The following is a 20,928-nucleotide window of genomic DNA, read 5'->3' as shown; positions in this document are numbered from 1 at the left end:
GGTTGAAAAATGAGTTTTAATGACTCAAACCTAAGTGTATGTAAACTTCCGACTTCAACTGTATGTTATACACATGATATTTCTACAGTTGACTTTGATGTTTACCCTGACTTGCTTTACTTAATTGCCCCTAAATAAAGTTGGATGAATAACATTGTATCGAATTGAATTAAATGAAATACCAGAAACAAATAAAAGACACAAGGCACCCAAATGTTTTTTTTATGAATAATTTATTGCCAGTAGGAAAGCGTGAGCTTATGGCAGTATTCAATAAAAACCTTAACAAGACCATAGCACTGCTCACACCCACATAGACATCTGAAAAAGTCAAGTGTCTATGGATAACTTTGCACTATAAATATATTGGGTCCCATTTTCGTGGTGGAAAAATAAAGAGGTTCCAAAGTCGCCATGTACAAACAAACAAATAAAAAATAGAACAACACAAGAATATGCAGTCGCTCATCGAAGACCCTTTTTGAAATGAGCAGGAGACGATCAACTTTCAACGGATACATCGTGTTTTGGAAAAGCAGAGCTCTTCTCTTTTGTTAAACAAGTTTCAGTTTTTTCTTCTTGTGAATGAAGGAACAGTAAGGCTGATAATGTAGCACACCATTTAACTTGTGTTTTTTTGGGGAAAACAAAAGCATAAAATATCTACAAAACCTAGTAAACCTTGAAATCAAGACTGTACATTTAAATTTACATTGAAAATGAACAAGGATTTGTATCAAAAATCAGTTTGCACGGTTTTACCTCTACAAATACAGATATCACCTTGAATTCTGTTTTATTTATCATAATCGTTATTGTGTCAATGGTTTTCTTTTTTTCTTTGTAGTTGTACATCAATGTATTTTTCCGTCAGACATTTCTTGTGCATAATTGACATTTACCTAAAGCAATGGCACAGCCAACTCAAACACGGGTATTTTTCCAGTACTGCAGGAGTTGGACAGAGTAGATAGAGGAGGCTACGGGGTCCAGTGCTGAATGATATCTCCTTGAAGACACTGCCGCCCAGCCAAGCAGCCTTCAGAGTAAGACCAGTCCCAATTACTCCTGTTTAGGTGAACAAATTCATTGCTCTGTGTGTATACAGTGCCTTGCGAAAGTATTCACCCCCCTTCGCATTTTTCCTATTTTGTTGCCTTACAACCTGGAATTAAAATAGATTGTTTGGTGGTTTGTATCATTTGATTTACACAAACATGCCGACCACTTTCAAGATGCAAAATATTTTTATTGTTAAACAATCAAGAAATAAGACAAACTGAAAACTTGAGTGTGCATAACTATTCACCCCCCCAAAGGCAATACTTTGTAGAGCCATTTTTTGCAGCAATTACAGCTGCAAGTCTCTTGGGATATGTCTCTATAAGCTTGGCACATCTAACCACTGGGATTTTGCCCATTCTTATAGGCAAAACTGCTCCAGCTCCTTCAAGTTGGATGGGTTCCGCTGGTATACAGCAATCTTTAAGTCATACCACAGATTCTCAATTGGATTGAGGTCTGGGCTTTGACTAGGCCATTCCAAGACTTCTATATGTTTCCCCTTAAACCACTCGAGTGTTGCTTTAGCAGTATGCTTAGGGTCATTGTCCTGGTGGAAGGTGAACCTCTGTACCAGTCTCAAATCTCTGGAAGACTGAAACAGGTTTCCCTCAAGAATTTCCCTGTATTTAGCGCCATCCATCATTCCTTCAATTCTGACCAGTTTCCCAGTCCCTGCCTATTAAAAACATCCCCATTGCATGATGCTGGACATCATCCCCACAGGATGATGTTCTCAGGGTGATGAGAGGTGTTGGGTTTGTGCCAGACATAGCGTTTTCCTTGATGGCCAAAAAGCTCAATTTTAGTCTCATTTTACCAGTGTCTTATTTTTTTCTATAAGAAATTGCTTTTTTCTGACCACTCTTCCGTAAAGCCCAGCTCTGTGGAGTGTATGGCTTAAAGTGGTCCTATGGACAGATACTCCAATCTCCGCTGTGGAGCTTTGCAGCTCCTTCAGGGTTATCTTTGGTCTCTTTGTTGCCTCTCTGATTAATGCCCTCCTTTCCTGGTCCGTGAGTTTTGGTGAGCAACCCTCTCTTGGCAGGTTTGTTGTGGTGCCATATTCTTTCCATTTTTTAATAATGGTTTTAATGGTGCTCTGTGGGACGTTCAAAGTTTAGGATATTTTTTTATAACCCAACCCTGATCTGTACTTCTCCACTCCCTGACCTGTTTGGAGAGCACCTTGGTCTTCATGGTGCCGTTTGCTTGGTGGTTCCCCTTGCTTAGTGGTGTTGCAGACTCTGTGGCCTTTCAGAACAGGTGTGTATATATACACAGATCATGTGACACATCACGTGACACTTAGATTTCACACAGGTGGACTTAATTAATTAAATAATGTGACTTCTGAAGGTAATTGGTTGCACCAGATCTTATTTAGGGTCTTCATAGCAAAGGGGGTGAATAAATATGCACGCACCACTTTTCCGTTTGTAATTTTAATTTTGTTTTTGAAACAAGTAATTTTTTTTCATTTCACTTCACCAATTTGGACTATTTTGTGTATGTCCATTACATGAAATACAAATAAAAATCAATTTAAATTACAGGTTGTAATGCAACAAAATAGGAAAAAACGCCAAGGGGGTGAATACTGTTGCAAGGCACTGTATGTATAATTGTGTATGTGTCAGTGTAGTGTCTCTTTGTGTTGTGTGTAGTTGTAGTGTGTACATACACAGGTAGAGGGGGTTAACATAAGGTAGAGATGGCGGGGTGGGGGGGTGGGGGGCTTCAGGCACTTTGTTTGGATCCAGTGTCAGACTTCAGTGTGCTGTTGGGAGTCCAGTGCGGGGATGGCCAGCCGCTCAAAGTGTCCCTCGTCACCGCTCTCATAGTCGCTCATCATGACCTCTGACTCCTCGCAGCACGCCGACATGTCCGAGCAGGAGGCCGTGGATGTGTACAGGGACATGGACATGTTGTCCAGCGCCGGCGCCTCAAAGTCCCCCCGCCCGTACCCCATGGGGTAGCCGCCCCGGTAGCTGCTGGCGCCTCCCATGGTGGAGGTCGGGGTGGAGTTGGTGGCGGCCGTGGAGCTGCCGCGGCCCAGGCTGCCCTCAGCGTCGCTGGGGTAGTGGTGGTGCGGTAGGTACTGGTTAAGGCTATAGAGCTGGGGTAGTGGTGGGCGGTGGCGCACCCCCAAGGCCAAACTCGAACCTGGGCTGCCAGGAGGCACCAGGTCCCTCCGGGGTGGTTCCAGGGTGTCGTAGCGGTCGCCATACTCGGGTAGCGGCGGCGGGGGCAGGTCCTCGTGGGCGGGGAAGTCCTCTGGCGGCAGCGGGAAGTCGCTCTCGATGTCGTAGCCGCCGGGGTAGTAGTCAGTATCGATGGCGTTCGGGTCACTGTACAGGGGGGCCGGGGACTCCACGACCTCATACTGCGGGAACTCCTGGATTCCAGGAAGTTGAACACTTGGCATCCAATCAGATGTGTCCCAGTGATAGCCTGTTGGACAGGATGCAAAGAATTAGATACCACAGGTCCCACCACCCTACGCCTCAAAGCACACACACACTCGCACAGATCAGATTACATACATTTACACAACAGCAGCATGTTAGTGTTAAAAACCCACACCATGCAATTTTCATGACACACCAACACATTCAGTTGGATGTGTTAAAAAATAAACAAAAATCACAAAACAGTTTAAAATGCACACACATTCTTTGCAAATACACAGGTACACACACATAGTATAAACAGATACTGATTAAGATACACTTGAAACAGACACTTTTACTACATTTACTGCTTTTATGGAGTGGTTTATGCTGATATCATTTCAAAATGGGGGTGAATACGATTAGTTATTTTCAAAGCAACGTTTCAAACATTGTCTTTAAAGTCGTCTCTAAGTTTTTTAGCGTCAGACATCAAAGGAATCTGAGTGCTATTAATAACTTCATTCAACGTGGGACTGTTATAGTTACTGGGGGAAAGGGGGGACACAAAACACATTTTAGGGTCTACGTGAGGGATTTGAATTGAAGTACTGTGACAAAATGAGTTTCCATGTTTAGTTTATAACTATCGATATGATGTTGTTTCGACCAAATAATGCTTACTCATTTCCAGTTTTATTTCCTCACAGCATCTACGTCATGCAAAGGATTGTTTTGTTGGTTGACAGAAAGGGGGGTGAACACCACTGGGCTTCAGGCAAAAAAATGACAAAACAGTCACCTCTTGGGTTCTTGAGATCATGAGCCAAAAAAGACTCTTTAGACGAGGCGAGACGGGAGAGGAGAGAGGGAAAACAAGTCAAGTTAAGAACCTGAGAGAGAGAGAAGCCCAGAACAAGAATGAAACATGAAGAAAAAAAACACCTACTGCTCTGAGTAAAGATAGACGCTTACAATACAAAACAACAGTAGTGCCATTTTCTTAAACAGTCAATCGAGGGGCGAGGGAATTTAACCTAGCACCTTCCAAATGACACTTTTGCTGCTCTGTTAATTGGCCAATCGTGTGAGACATTTCAATTTTGAGACTCAAATTAGGCAGCGCAATTCAAATTACAATAATTTGGATGACAATGAGATGAGGCATATCATTGGATAAGGAAATGGCATCTCGGAAGCCTAACTCATCATCCTGACACTGAGGACGGAGCACGAAACTACCAGACCTGGGTTAAAATAGCATTCAAAATCATTTTAAACTGTGCTTGCCTGTTGCAATGGAACCAATAGAAATGTGTTTTTAAAGTGCAAACTCCGCCCACCTGCTACTCCAGGCAGGCGGAAGCAAACACTCAATGTACTTGAAAGATTTCAAATAGTATTTGAACCCAGGTCTGGAAACTATGGAACGCCACCACACAGAAACACCACAGACGACTAACAAGTATTGAGTTGATAGTAGTAAAAAAGTACCTTCTCCTTCCACCGAGTCAATAACAGAGTTGACAAGGTGGATAACCGTCACTATGGAGGCTTGTGAAAGGAGCAGATGAGGAATATTTTTTACATTAGTACAAATTATTTGGGAAAAGAAACCAAACAAAAATGGAAGAGCACGTTTGCGTCGGGAAACGTCAAACCGACGTTCGAGAAACGTTTCCCTACAAAAACTCTGAAACGTATGGAGTTTTTGGTTGGGGGGGTAGAACGAAGACGGGAGGGTAAGACTTTGACTGCATGATGTTGAAGGATGTCTAAATTGGATGTTTGGGTTTCAATGGTTGGTCACAAACACAGATGTGGAACGGGACACGGTGGAGAGGGAGTTTGGTCTTTGTGCAAGAAAACACATAGCAACAACATACGGAGATGCTAGGGGTGCCATTGACAGTATGGAAGGAAGGATCAGAGAAATTCTCAAGGATAAAAATGCCTCTCCAGCCCTAAAATAGCTAAGACTATATTTTGTCCAAATACAGTCTAAAAAAATTTAAAATAATACTTCACAAAGAAGTTGAAATATTTTCTATATAGATATACTGTAAAGATATCTATGATTAATACATTAGATCTATGTATCAGAAATCCAGCAGGTTTTCACGGTCAGGTTAAGGGTAAGTACAGATGAAGGTTGTGGTGATTGATGGCAAACACATTCCCCACAACCCAATGTGAAATGAGGGCAGATATGGGAGAAGAACCATCATATGTACTTTATACCCTTGCTTAATTCTCCTCGCTGTCTTCTTCAAACATCCATCCGTGGCTAGATTTTGTTTTAAAAGAAACACATGCGAAAAGAGAGACAAACAAAAAAAGGGACATACAAGTAAATAAAAGAAAATAACTTAAAATCATGTTATGATGCTAATTTGCTAACTTCCTTGGCTAATGCTAATTTCCCCTCTTGCCACTTCAGTGGGGAAGCCTGTACAAGCAAGCCTGTTTTGCGGCTAGGGCTGAGTAGAGGGCGAGAGAGAAAAAAGAAAGAGACCGACAACAGAAAGGCTTTTTTATTCCTGGAGAATCTGGCAATTTAAAAAAAATCTTTGATCGCTTCCTTCTTTACCGAGGTGATTGAGGACTTACAAGCTGACCCCTAGTTAAAACCGTGTTCTGGGTCTGTGGACCGATTTGATCCAAATGGGAACTGAAGCCCCGCAGCAAAGAGGGAGAGAAAAGAACACATGACCCCACAGAGCCACCACTGCAGCCAATCACGGCATGCAAAGAGCGATGATTAGCATGTAGCATGTATACAAGTCAACTACAGCCAAGGGGCCACTCTACAAAAAACTGCAGTCATACAAGAACCAGACACGTCTTCCATAAGCATCCCCACGTGTGCTTTCCACTGCAAACATGCAAGAGTCTGATGTACTGCTTCGGAATTCATAATTATACAACCAAAGTAAAAGTGCATATTTAGATCTATATTAAGAACAAATATGGGTCTGTAAGACGACCAAACTTCCTTGGTTCACTTCGGGTATAAATCAATCTAGTCAATACATTAGGACATTTATCAATGAAAAGAGGTTGACCATTTCTGTTCAGATACATACCGTTATCGTCACAGGACTCGGACTGGAAGGAGCTGAGGGACTGGACCTCAGACATACTGCTCCTGGTGTTGTAGTGACAGGCACTGTCCTCCACTGGCTTCTTAGTCAAACAGTGATCCAAGTCTACTACCTTAGCTGGAGTACAGAAGCACATACACACAGACAAACAGAGATGTAAGTTGGTGAAGTAGTATGTCCGGAAGAGACTACCAGCAGGGATTTTCTACATTTCTACTGTGATCAAGTTAGAGGGTTTTTGTACTTTGGCTTTAGTATTGGACACGAGGGTTGGGATATATTTTCCCCTTTAATGACTAGATAGATAATTCCAGACTGTACAATTGATGTCCTTATTTATAATATTATTGTCACATTCTCATTAAAAAATCTCAGTATGGCGGAAAAATAAGGCTTTGTTAATTCATTTAGACATATTGATACAGCCTAACTGATAGAAGTGCACAGTTTTGATTTGTAAAGTTCAAAAAGAGTATAGTCTTGCATATTACGATATACCGTCTCTTGCACTTCAAGATAATATCATATCACGATAGTAGATTTTATCATATATCGGCCCAACCCCATTGGACACACCATGAATGATGTGAACGTAATTCCACCAATGAGCCTGACAAATCTATAGTAGGGAATCTACAAATATGAATCAACAATAATGGACTGAAGTAAAGGAGCTTTACCGTCATACTCGTAGTCCCAGCTGGGCTTCTGGATGGAGTCGCTGTCGGAGACCGAGTTGGAGGGCGGCGGCGGAGGAAGGTTGGGCGCCACGCTGCACACGGCAACCGTCTTGCGGTGTCCGTGCATTGTGTCCGGGTTGAACGTGCTGAACTCGGGGTGCTCGGGGATGGCCGAGCCCTCAAACGAGTTGCGGTCCAGATTGTTGCGCGAATCGCTGGGGATGCTGGGTGTGTACGAGCTGGGCCGAACAGGCACCTGCGGCGGAATGTCAGAGTAAATGTTCTTACAGAGCTTTGCGTCAAAGTACGGCCGCTGGAGGAAGGAGTGCGGCGCTCCTAAACCTCCCGGGCTGCGCATGTCGTCGTCAGACTTGGACTTTCTTCGGCACGCCCTCTTGCGGATGACCACGAAGAGGACGACCAGGAGGAAAATGGAGGCCACAAAGACCACAATACCGATGACTTCTTCAAGGCCGATGTTCCAGGAGGTGGAGATGAACTCGTTACGGACCTCGGAGCGGAGTTCGCATAGCCACCCAATGTAGCCCAGGGAGCAGTTGCAGGTGTACGAGCCGTAGGTGTTCTGGCATTGGCCGCCGTTGGAGCATGGGTTCTTCAGGCACTCGTCCACATCACTGAGGCACCTGCACCGCGACATAGAGGACAGGGAGGATCAGGAGACAGGAACACATTGACAGTAAAAGATAGTAGTTTGGCAAATCTCCTACTGGAAAAACTGTGGCTTTGAGAAGTAAGATGGCCGCCCTTTGTGCACACATACCTGTCACCCTGGAATCCCTGTTCACACTCACACACAGGACCATCCAGGCTGTCAATGCACTTCCCACTGTTTTTACAGGGGTTGTCTGTGCAGTATGGCCCCACCTGGCACCTGTAGCGAAAGATACGTATTCAATACAGCAGCCTAGACCAAAGAGTAATGAGAAATAACCTTATTATTTCCTGACAGTCACTGATCCAATGCTTAATCCTAGTATTTTAGAGAAGTATCTATACGTGTGTATGTGATTTCAGCTCCGCGGAAACGCTCAATGCCATTTCCTACAGAGCAACGCTTCCGTTTTTTATCAACATGAGCTTAGGCTCGATTTTCATTTCAGATTGAGCGAATGGAGTGCTAACATATGTTACTCTTGATGGAGAATACTGAGCCCTGGATAGGAGCAACAAAAAAATTACGGGACGATGGATTTGGGAACGCAGATAAGCTGAGATTGTTTCCTCCGCCAAATATTTATACAACACATGCCAAAACAGAATATTTTTTAGAAAATGTTACCCAAACATTGAAATTGGTAAGAGGGCATCATTTTTAATACCATGCTTATAACAAGTAATAAGTCATTATATCTGTCAGCAAAAGTCAGGAAAAATGGCTCGTCTGAGCTCCCAAATCTATAATTCCATTTTAACCCTTAAACAGTCACTATGTTAATAAAAGTATCATATCTATACGAAAGAGACAGATTCGTACCGTTGTCCTGAGTACTGCCCTCTGCACTGGCAGTAGAGGTCGTCGCCGCGTGGCACGCAGGTTCCCCCGTACAGGCAGGGGTTGGAGGCACATGGGCTGATGCCAATCTCACAGTGAGTACCCATGAATGAAGCCTTGCACTTACAGAAGTAACCTGGTGAAACAGCAGAGAAGGCATACGAAAAAGGTTGGATATTTCATTGTAATTGTGTGTTCACAGGGCTGTATGGAAAACAGGTATGGATTGAGGAATGAGGATTACAGCTGTATACTTCAACTTTGGGTTCAGAAACACACATTCGGATGATAAAGAAATCATCTTCAAATAATCAAATGTTGGGCATTATAAGCAGACTAGGTTGAGGAGCATAACTAAGCAACTTGAATAAACACGACACCAAGCAACAAAAACCACAACGGGAGCTTCGTACCTCCGTTGGCCAGTGAGGAGCAGCTGCCCCCGTTAGTACAGGGGTTGCTGGAGCAGCCCTCGGTGGCGGGCGCCAGCACGCACCCGGGCGCCACGTCCACCACGTCCTCCAGCACGGCGTGGGCACCACGCGCCTTGGTGTTGAGCGGCAGCTCTTGGCCGTTGAGCACGATGGCTTCCACGCAGCCTCGGAGCCCATTGGTGACGGGCAAACTGCGACCGTGGCGCCCGGCTGTGGAAGAGGGGTGCTGGCGCACATGCCCGCCAAAGTAGACACTGTTGTCCAGGTTGAGTGTGCGCAGAGTACCAGGCGCTGTGCCCGAGGCGGCGTGCACGCGGTCCAGGACTAGCTTGGCGTAGTTGCCATCCACCTCAAGGGTGACCGTGTGCCAGTCGCCGTCGTTGACCTGGGTGCTGTGTACAGAGACGATTCCAGGGCCACTGCCACAGTCAAACTTGTACTGCAGGCGGCCATTCACAATCTGACGGAAGGAGAAAGGGAGAGAGAGAAGTTAGGCCCTGTCCAGATAGAACCGCTAGTCCCTACCCACCATAGGAACTTCTGTAGCTCTAAGCAGACTGGATAAGTATCAGCAATATGGCAAAATGTTCACATAGCCAAGGCGGGACTACCATAATTAACCAATAAGGAACGAGGGGGTGTGGTATATGGCCAATATACCACTGCTAAGGGCTGTTCTTAACTGGTTACAAACGTAATCAGAGCAGTAAAAAGAAATGTTCCAGCAGGGCAGAAATTTGACGAACTGACTTGTTGGAATGGTGGCATCCTATGACGGTGCCACGCTGAAAGTCACTGAGCTCTTCAGTAAGGCCATTCTACTGCCAATGTTTGTCTATGGAGATTGCATGGCTGCGTGCTCGATTTTATACACCTTATACACCAGCAACGGGTGTGACTGAAATTAGTCGAATCCACTAATTTGAAGGGCTGTCCACATACTTTTGCATATATAACGTATCTTACCGTATGACATTGTCTTGTGATATCATGTAATATTCAAATCAGTAGGCTAACTCCCTTGGAGCACTAGGCAGTGTCCCAAATGGCACCCTATTTCTTCTATAATGCACTACTTTTGACCAGAGCCCTATGGGCCCTGCTCAAAAGTAGTGCACTACGTAGTGAATAGCTGATCCTCTGGCACCCAGACAGTACCCCGGTGAGGACTGTGTGAGAAAGTGCTTTCCGCTTCCCTCTCAGCATTCCCTGAAAATAGCACGGCTGTGTGTGTTGTTCTACATGCAGCCCCACCACCACATTCCCAGAGCCCTTTCACGTGAGGATCATAAAAGACAACCAGCACACAGCATGGTGGCCCCCCAAGGGGAGGTCCTGGCAGCTAGCGATTATCAGGCCGTTATCCTACACAGGATAACATGGGCTAATACGGGGATTGGGCATGGGACTTGGAGCTGGAGCAGCAGACTCAGAATAAATAGGACAGTACCCACAGCACAGACAAGAAAGTGGTTTGTTTACTGTGATTTCATGCCCAAGCTGGGAAAAATACTACGGTGGACTTGAAATGGTGTGGGAAGGAGATTTTTTTTCTTGTAATCTGTAGCTGGTAGCTAGAATCCGGCGTTTTCTCACATGGACACGCGCACACCGTGTTTGACCTTTGACCCACCTCCAGGATGCTGTAGTCGGTTCCCTTGGCGTACATGACGGTGGCGTGGCTGGAGAAGGTCCTCAGCCTGAGGGACAGCTTCATCTCCTCCTTGTTCTCATTCTCCATCAGACGGTACTTGACATAGCCCGTCCCGCTGAACGTCAGGGACTGGCCGTCTGGGGGGTGGGGGGTAAAGATAAGTATGGGGGGGAGAGCTAAGAGGAGGGAGAGACCGATAACTAGACAGTGAATACAGAGACAAAACAAACAAACAATAGGTTCATATATACTCATTTGACAGCTTCATATCAGTGGGAGAGAGATAGGGGTAGTAGAGAGAGAGAGATATGGAGAGTGGGGGAGAGAGAGAGAGAGTCAGATAGGATGAGAGGTGTGTCTGCTCTTACCGGAGCACTTGCCCTGCTTGGCACCATCTGGACACACACAGCTATACTTGGCCTCCTTCCGGTCTGCCACACACTCCATGCCCTCTGGGCAGGGGTTGGCATCACACAGCTTGTTCGCCGTGGGGCATTTTCCACCTGGAACAACAATGTACACGGGTTAAGAGCATGATGAAGCCAGAATGGGGTCAGGGGGAAGGGGGGTGTGTGTGTGGGGGATGTGGTGGTTTAGGTGTATGTGTGTGTGATGGGGTGGGAGGGGTAAAGGTGTGTTTGTGTGTGTGTCTATTTATGCACATCTATGCGTGTGTGTGTGTGTGTGTGTGTGTGTGTGTGTGTGTGTGTGTGTGTGTTTAGGCCCATGTATGTATCGGTGCGTGTCTGTCAGTACCTTCACATTGACAGGTAGCCGTGCGCTGGTGTCGTGGCGTGACGAAGCTGAGGCGGGCCGTGCTATAGGTGGACATGGTGGTCTTGTCCAGGCTGATGACCTCGTCGCAGAAGTGCAGTGGGCAGTCCAGGCCGGCGCACAGCTTCTTGATCACGCGCACGAGGCGCACGCCCGTCATTTCCTCGATGACCGCCGCAGACGAGTTGAGCTTGCGGAAGACCACCTGGAGGAGCAATAGTGAAGACGTTAAAAAGACTGAAAGATCAACTTGGAAGTCCTTAAACAGACACATTCATTGAAATGCAGCGAATTCGGGGTGGGGGGGGTTCCCGGGACTCTAATTCGGGACCAGCAACCTTCAACACTTTAGCCAAAAGACCAAGAGACCTACTAAAGTTGATACACGTTCTTTTGATGTGTACCGCCTTACAATTGCATTTGACTATTCTTCATGATGAATTCTAGAGTTTTGATTCTATTTCACAACTGTAAATACAATCTGTCAATTTCCATGGTTGCCCGTCTTCTATTCTTACTTTTATGTTAGTGGAAGACAGACCACCATTTTAAAAGCTATTCATACATAGTGTGCCATATTATATGTTATGCTAAAGCTAATATCCCTATCATCATTATTACAAGCATTATATTGCGTTAAATTATTACATATGTTATTGGTATTATTATCAGTATTATAACCGCATTGGCTAGTAAACAAAGTAAGTGCTGATCTAGAATCAGTTTTGCCTTTCAGATCACAATTAATAGGATGATATGGACAGGGGGAGGACCTGATCCTAGATCAGCACTCCTACTCTGAGACATTTGGTGAATACGAGCCGTGGTCATGGTTCTTACCTCCTGTGGTTGGTAGGGACTCCCGGACTTCTCCAGAGCCAGTAAAACATCCAGGTCTCCTGTCCCCTGCTCGGAGGGCTGCAGACTAACCAGCTGTGCCTCGCTGCGTCTTACCCCTGCTATATTCCTCAACGCCCGCTGGAACGTGCGCCAGTAGTCCCCGATGAACTCCTCGGGCGCGATGCCGGCGAAACGCACGGCGATGGAGTTGTCCAGCGCCTGGCGAGTCGCTTGGCGCACGTGCACGTTCACGTCGGCTGTCGCCGAAAAGCGCCCGTCTGTGACGGTGATGTTGAGCGGGTAGTGGCCCACGTCGAGCGGGCGCCGGGCGATGACTTTGCCGTCCGCGGCGGAGACGGTGAACAGAGCGTCTTCGGCGTTATCCGTGGATGATGGAGGTGCGAGACTGTAAGTTAGCGTGTCGTAAATGTCCTGGTCGGTGGCGTGGATTTTGCCGAGCACGCCGCCAGGGTATTCCTCGCCGGCGACAGAGATGTAGATGTCCAACGGGAAGACGGCGGGCGGGTAGACGCTCTCGTCGATAACCCGGATGCTGATGTAGGCCGTGGAGAGGAGCTGGGGCTTGCCGTTGTCAGCCACCTAGAGGGAAAAAATGGAGAGGAGAGAGGGATAAGTCACACGTTGTGTCTGTTGAGAGAGAGAGAGAGAGAGAGAGAGAGAGAGAGAGAGAGAGAGAGAGAGAGAGAGAGAGAGAGAGAGAGAGAGAGAGAAATTGTGCGGTGACCCAACTAAAGCTTTCATATTGATTATCAAAAACTTAGGCCTAGTTATAAAATGTCTCCAAAACTTCGACACAATTCCCTTATTTTACTGCTTTCATTCATCAAGTTAACAAAAGTACTATTCCTAATAGAGGTCGACCGATTAATCGGAATGGCCGATTAATTAGGGCCGATTTCAATTTTTCATAACAATCGGTAATCGGTATTTTTGGACACCGATTTGCCGATATTTTAACTAGGCAAGTCAGATTAAGAACAAAATCTTATTTTCAATGACGGCCTAGGAACGGGGGTTAACTGCCTTGTTCAGGGGCAGAACAACAGATTTTTACCTAGTCACCTCGGGGATTCGTCTTTGCAACCTTCCGGTTACTAGTCCAATGCTCTAACCACCTGCTTTACATTGCACTCCACGAGGAGCCTGCGTGGCAGGCTGACTACCTGTTACGCGAGGGCAGCAAGAAGCCAAGCTAAGTTGCTAGCTAGCATTAAACTTATCTTATAAAAAACTATCAACCTTAACATAATCACTAGTTAACTACACATGGTTGATGATATTACTAGTTTATCTAACGTGTCCTGCGTTGCATATAATCGATGCGGTGCCTGTTAATTTCTCATCGAATCACAGCCTACTTCGACAAACGGGTGATGATTTAACATGCGCATTTGCGAAAAAAGCACTGTCGTTGCACAGGAATATTTAGACTTAGGGATGCCACCCGTTAGATAAAATATTGAACGGTTCCGTATTTCACTGAAATAATAAACGTTTCGTTTTCGAAATGATAGTTTCCGGATTCGACCATATTAATGACCAAAGGCTCGTATTTCTGTGTGTTATTATGTTATAATTAAGTCTATGATTTGATATTTGATAGAGCAGTCTGACTGAGCAATGGTAGGCAGCAGCAGGCTCGTAAGCATTCATTCAAACAGCACCTTCGTGCGTTTGCCAGCAGCTCTTTGCAATTCTTCAAGCATTGCGCTGTTTATGACTTCAACCCTATCAACTCCCGAGATTGGGCTGGTGTAACCGAAGTGAAATGGCTAGCTAGTTAGCGGGGTGCGCCCTAATAGTGTTTCAAACGTCACTCGCTCTGAGACTTGGGAGTGGTTGTTCCACTTGCTCTGCATGGGTAACGCTGCTTCGAGGGTGGCTGTTGTTGATGTGTTCCAAGGTTGGAATACTAAAGTGCCTATAAGAACATCCAATAGTCAAAGGTATATGAAATACAAATCGTATAGAGAGAAATAGTCCTATAATTCCTATAATAACTACAATCTAAAACTTCTTACCTGGGAATATTGAAGACTCATGTTAAAAGGAACCACCAGCTTTCATATCTTCTCATGTTCTGAGCAAGGAACTTAAACGTTAGCTTTTTTACATGGCACATATTGCACTTTTACTTTCTTCTCCAACACTTTGTTTTTGCATTATTTAAACCAAATTGAACATGTTTCATTATTTATTTGAGGCTAAATTGATTTTATTGATGTATTATATTAAGTTAAAATAAGTGTTCATTCAGTATTGTTGTATTTGTCATTATTACAAATAAATAAATGTAAAAAGAAATCGGCCGATTTATCGGTATCGGCTTTTTTGGTCCTCCAATAATTGGTACCGGCGTTGAAAAATCATAATCACAAAAATCACATCTAACAATGTATGAGCCCAAATAACTGCCACTATTTCGGCAATAATGTTAAAGCAGACTGACCCAACTATCACTCTGCAATCCCCATATCACCCCTACACAGGTAATAACGGGTAATAACATAACTATGCTAGACCTATGATTGACTATCACTTCTTCAGTTGCATGTTAGTTTGCTTGTTTATTATACTCTAGTATAGCCAAATCATTGGCTTATCTTCCAAGAGTGCTTAGAAGGCTAACCAAATGACATACAGGGTACAGCAAAAATCCAAGACACATGTTGAAAGTACTCCATCTTTGCCAGTCATTTTGCTGTATGCAGCTCCACTTTCCCACAGTAGAGGGAGCTTATGCTCTTCCATTCTCCTAATGCTGAATCTTCCCCATTCATCAATACTCAAGTCAAAATGTACTACCTGCAGAAAGACTAAGGGCCTACGTGCTCAGACAAATAAACATCCACCTGCATTTACACAGCCAGAGATGCTACAGCAACCTCTGGAGTGTTCAGGAGGATTACCAAACGTTAAGAAACAAATACACAGTGTAGAACAGATAGAATTGTCGGTCAGACAGAATAGGGAAACCGTCTCAGCTCTGTTCAATATATTTCTATCTGCAACATTCAGAACGTTAGTCTGAGTCGAGAAATCGCACTTCTTTCTCATCCGCCTACTCCTTTTCTCCTCAGAAAGAGAGGACAGTAGTTCACCGACTGGCAACACGCGAGCTGGCTGCGGCTCTCTCCACTATGCCTCTCATGTGAGATATTCTGCCTTGCACTCTGATTCACTCGGTGTGAGAGAGGGCAGCAGGATTTTTTTTATACATGGTGATTATTTAGATTTGACGCTATAGATCTTGTTATCATTTTGATGTTTCTAAGAGAGGTTTATCACAGTGGGCAGCTGCAGAGCAGGCTATTGTCCACAGAAAGAGAGAGAAGGGAGAGAAAGAGAGGTAAGTAGAGGGGAGTAGAGGGGGTGGAGAGAGAGAGAGTGATACAGATAGAGAGAGTTACAAAGAGAAAGAGAGATACAGATAGAGTTACAAAGAGAAAGAGATACAGAGAGAGAGAGATACAGAAAGAGACACTGAAAGAGAGAGATACAGAGAGAGTTACAAAGAGAGAGTTACAAAGAGAGAGAGATACAGAAAGAGAGAGAGACACTGAAAGAGAAAGAGAGATACAGAAAGAGATACAGAAAGAGAGAGATACAGAAAGAGAGAGAGAGGGAAAGAAAAAGAAAGTGAAGGAAACACAGTAACAGAAGGAGAGAGAGTGACCAACCAACACTCCATACGCTCCTATAGTACCTGGACATTCAGTAGGTAGTTCTCCTTGGTCTTCCTCTTCAGCTCTTCCACCACCAGCAGTACCCCCTGTTGGTTCACCTCGAACACACCCCCCTCATTGCCGTTGATGATGGCGAAGGCGAACGGCGGCCCATTGTGCGTGGCGTCCCGGTCGGTCACGATGAGCTGGACAACGCTGGTCCCCATTGGACGATTCTCCTGCGAGAAAAGGAAGTGGTTTAGACTTAGTATTCAGGGATACTGTGGGCAGTAACGACTGCTGTGTGAGAGAGCAGGAGAGGGGATTTGATGTGGGAATCAATCTTGTGAATCAATCTTTCTCTTCCTCGAAGGCTAAGTCATTTTTTACTATCATCTTTCGAATCCTTACACCTTCAGTCATCTCACCACTTCTTTCTTCACTTCCACCCCTCATCCCTCCCTTCTTCTCTATCCTCTCCTCTCACCAACTCTTCTCTCAATCTTAACCAGCACCTTTCCCTCTTTGCCACCTTCACCACCCTCTTCCCTCCCACTCTCTCCTTCCATCCATCCATCCCTTTCTTCTCACCTGGATGATGAGGCTGTAGTTGGCAGGGGAGAAAAGGGGCGGGTTGTCGTTGACGTCAGACACGTCGACGTTGACCGTGGCGCTGCTGGAGCGGGCCGGAACGCCGTTGTCCGACGCCAGCACCGTTAGGGTGTACCCCGATGTCTGATGGGGAAGGGAGGGAAGAGGGGTGGGGTGGGGTGGCGAGAGAGAAAGGGAGAGAGGAAGAGAGAGGGAAAGAGAGAGAATTAATACCTCTATCACGCTCGGTACTGCTTTTGTAAGCGATTATGCAAAGCTGACTGGTAAACTGGCTCTGCTTTTCCGTTTGATTGCAGTCTACAGTGCAATTAAGGTGTCACTGAAGACAGAATTAGATGTCCACACACACACAAATGCATATATTTAGACACAGACCAACACATAAATGAATATATGAAGTAGCATAAATACATTGACACACACACACACACACGAACTTCGAAGATATTTCACAGATATGCATTTTAATGAATTTACATCAATGCCCATCCATTATAAAGTTGAATGTTTCACCATACCGTCTCTCTGTCTAGCTGGCGTGCCACTTTGACCTCTCCCCTGATTGGGTCAATGGTGAAGGGACTGCCCTGGTTCCCCTCCACGATGGAGTAACGCACGTGGTTATAGGCTGGCCCGTCTGCATCCTCCGCCATCACCTACGACCCGAGAGAACAGGAGAGAGGAAGAGTTACGACCAGCCGCCGAGGACGACACACACAGATGTAGACTTACACACGCACCTGCTCTGACACGAGACTGTGGGACACAGATGTTCACACACACACCTAGCCGGTATTGAAACGGATCATAGGGGAAATCAGGGAACGGACAGGATTCACACGTGTGTGACACGGGCAAGCATAAAAATCCTGTTTAACGACGGATCATTTATATTCGGGTTGATTAGACACAGTTGACAAATGGACACGGGGGAAGAAAGAGGGAGAGGGGCCAAGGGAAGAGGTGTTGGGATGTATAGAAAAAGGGGGAAGGGGAGAGAGCAAGAGAGAGAGGAGAGGGGGACAGTGAGAAAGGGACGGCTCAGTGAGTCACCTGTCTTTAATTCATTAGTGTGTGTGTGTCTGTTACAGTAGGCTGAGCATGAAGAGCGGAGGGAGGTCCACGTTTAACTCTGCCCCACCAGAAGGTGATCTAACTCAGCAACTGATCCGTGACGGACAGAGACAGAGAGAGAGATACAGAGAAAGAGAAATACAGAGAGAGAGAGAGATACAGAGAGAGAGATACAGAGAGAGAGATACAGAGAGAGAGGGGGTACTGACTGAAAGACTAGTTAAGATAGAGGGGTGAAATAATGGGATGAGGTGTGCAGTGATTGAAAAGGTATTTTATGAGCAGGAGGGAAACGGAAGAAAAATGACAAACGCGACATAAGCACACTGCCTATACAATGGTAGGGCAATCACCGCAATACAAAAACATTTTGTAGGTTCGAACACAACGCAAACAAACTCTAATATATTCCTTTAGCAATTTTGTATGCTTTTTGTTTTCTAGTTGCGAAGGGAAACACCAGACCAAATGATCGGAACGGTCACTCATCGGTCAACTCACCGCCACAACGGTCTTGCCGGGCTCGGCGTCCTCGGCCACCACGGCGGCGTAGGTGGCCTGGCTAAAGGCGGGGCTGTTGTCGTTGACGTCCGTCAGGTTGATGTTGACCGTGGCCATGTCGCTGAGCGGTGGCGTGCCCCCGTCCGTGGCCTCCACTGTCAGATAGTACTCGTGGGACGCCTCGAAGTCCAGCGGCTCGATGACGAAGATGTCACCTGGAGGGGAGACGGGAGAGGGAGGATAGGACGGTTGGATTAGAAGAAGGTTCCACCACTGTCCCAATGTACACAACAGAAATGTCATCTGCTACGTCCCCTTTGAAACGCAGGTTGACGTTTACTGAGTGATCTCCCCATAGATAGGCCAGCTGCAAAGTTGAAATTGGCTATTTTGTAAAAATTCATGAAAACACACATTTGTTTTTTGGTCTTCATTTAAGGTCAGGCATTGGGGTTAGCAGTGTGGTTAAGGTTAGGGTTCAAATCCGATTTGATGACTTTGTGGCTGTGCCAGCTAGTGACCACTCAGAACGGCCGCCTCCAGAACAAGACTCATTACGAAAAAAAGCTTAACCTGCCACACATACACACAAAGATAGTAGTCATAATATGGTGCGACTGGGGAGACATATAAAGGAAGAGGAGAGGTGGAGACAAGAGGGGCAGAGAGAGAGAGAGAGAGAGAAAAAGAGAGAGAGATTGAGAGAGAGAGAGATACATAGAGAGAGAGAGATGCAGAGCGAGAGAGAGATGCAGAGCGAGAGAGAGAGATACAGAGAGAGGGAGAGATACAGAGAGAGGGAGAGATACAGAGAGAGGGAGAGATACAGAGAGAGATCCAGAGAGAGAGAGATACAGAGAGATACACAGAGAGATGCAGAGAGATACAGAGAGACATACCAGTCCGAGGGTCGACACTGAACATGCCGTGCTCGTTCCCGCTCACGATGGCGTAGGCGATCTCCCCGTTGGCCTCAATGTCCCGGCTAGCGGCGTGCACCCGCAGCAACTGCGTGCCCACCGCCACGTCCTCCGAAACGCCCGCCACATACTCGCGGTGCTCGAACACGGGCGGGTTGTCGTTGATGTCTAGCACGGAGACCGTGACGCGGGAGAGGGACGAGAGGCGGCGCGGGGAGCCTCGGTCGGAGGCGCGCGCTTTGAGCTCGTACGCGGCTCGCGCCTCGCGGTCCAGGGGCTTTTTTAATACAACGACGCCGGTACGCTCGTCCACGGAGAAGTGGCCATCGGCCGAGTCGGCGAGGGAGTAGAGGATGTCGCCGTTCAAGCCTGGGAGGAGACAGAGAGAGATAGAGATGTGTTAAAAACGCATAAAATAAAACTAATGTGTAGAATCTGATATAAAAGCATTAGACTAACATTATTCTGAGTGACAGTTCATTATCGTTTTGCCTTTGTTGGAAAGCAAAACCATGAACAAACCAAACGGGAAACAATATAAAGCTGCATGTACATTCTCAGCAATACAGTCACACACTCCTGAGTAACAATACTTTGTCATATCAGCCTTTCAACACAATATACCCTTTTCACCGACCAAAAGCATTCACAACGCAAACATCAAATGTATTTGTCACATACACATGATTAGCAGATGTTAATGCGAGTGCAGCGAAATGCTTGTGCTTCTAGTTCCGACCATGCAGTAACATCTAACAAGTAATATAACCTAACAATTTCACAACAACTACCTTATACACACAAGTGTAAAGGAATGAATACGAATATGTACATAAAAATATATGAATGAGTGATGCCCGAACGGCATAGGCAAGTCACATCGCCCTCATAATAACAAACACCTTGCCGCTTCCCGACAGGGCGGTACAAAAACGAGACGGAGACGGATGTGGACAATAACCATAATGCCTTTTTGCAGGTGGCCCACATCTCTCTCTCTCTCACACACACACATTCCCCTCCCCTGCGCATCTCATTACGACTAAAGAGACGCTGGCTGTGTCCCAAATGGCACTCCATTCAATAGTGCACTACTTTTGACCAAACGGGCCCTGGTCAAAAGCAGTACACTACAATGGGAACAGGGTGCCATTTGGGATGCAGTTTTTGTCTGCCGGAGCACGGTTTATTGCCACCTGTTGGTTCCAGTCACCGTCGCTTTTATCAGACCAAATTACTCGGCCGACGGAAATTGCTTGATGACGTCTAAGTGGATCGCGCCAAATCGTTAAGCAATCTCGACTCCCGTCACTAGACGATTATACTTCATATCCAGTTTTCTGGAGGTTTCCTCCAAGACTGTGGGTCTGATTCAACCAGACCCGATTTTGTAATGTTTATGCAGTACCTTCATTTTTTTATAAAACTGCAGTACCTTATAAAACTATGTTACTACTTTTATCTTGCATCCCTATCTGGTGTCCAAAATCAGTCTGCCATTTTACCTAACCACTTAACCATTTTACTTAACCACAGGCAAACAAAATGTCTACATGCTAACTGACTATCTCCAAATTCTGCACCGTGGGTTTGATTAAACTGTGCCTTCGGAAGACAGCATTCGTTGAAACTTTATCAACAGCGGTAACAAAGACGTTCCTCCTCAGCCCAAAGTGGGAAG

At 45.7% G+C, this 20,928-nt stretch overlaps 1 protein-coding gene across 9 annotated transcripts in view; it reads right to left on the bottom strand.

The window, feature by feature from the left end:
* Positions 1-2,687: 2,687 nt before the first annotated feature.
* Positions 2,688-20,928, bottom strand: part of LOC115202131 (protocadherin Fat 1) — a 137,351-nt gene continuing 119,110 nt past the window's right edge. For 5 of the 9 annotated variants that reach the window (XM_029766047.1, XM_029766046.1, XM_029766045.1 and 2 more), the window contains 17 exons: positions 19,227-19,616; positions 18,328-18,542; positions 17,271-17,408; positions 16,732-16,875; positions 16,182-16,379; positions 12,455-13,054; positions 11,597-11,819; positions 11,209-11,343; positions 10,820-10,977; positions 9,166-9,646; positions 8,735-8,888; positions 8,021-8,131; positions 7,240-7,883; positions 6,542-6,676; positions 4,950-5,009; positions 4,258-4,293; positions 2,688-3,516 (listed from right to left, as the gene is read on the bottom strand). In XM_029766047.1, coding sequence (XP_029621907.1) covers positions 2,828-3,516; positions 4,258-4,293; positions 4,950-5,009; positions 6,542-6,676; positions 7,240-7,883; positions 8,021-8,131; positions 8,735-8,888; positions 9,166-9,646; positions 10,820-10,977; positions 11,209-11,343; positions 11,597-11,819; positions 12,455-13,054; positions 16,182-16,379; positions 16,732-16,875; positions 17,271-17,408; positions 18,328-18,542; positions 19,227-19,616 — 4,511 coding nt within the window. In that variant the 3' untranslated portion in view covers positions 2,688-2,827. The other 4 variants (XM_029766049.1, XM_029766050.1, XR_003879914.1 and 1 more) reach the window with 3 other exon arrangements.

The sequence above is a fragment of the Salmo trutta genome, chromosome 11 (genome assembly GCF_901001165.1).
Source record: "Salmo trutta chromosome 11, fSalTru1.1, whole genome shotgun sequence".
Lineage (NCBI taxonomy): Eukaryota > Metazoa > Chordata > Actinopteri > Salmoniformes > Salmonidae > Salmo > Salmo trutta.
The sequence above is the reverse complement of the archived record's forward strand: the minus strand, read 5'-3'. Positions and strand labels throughout refer to the sequence as shown.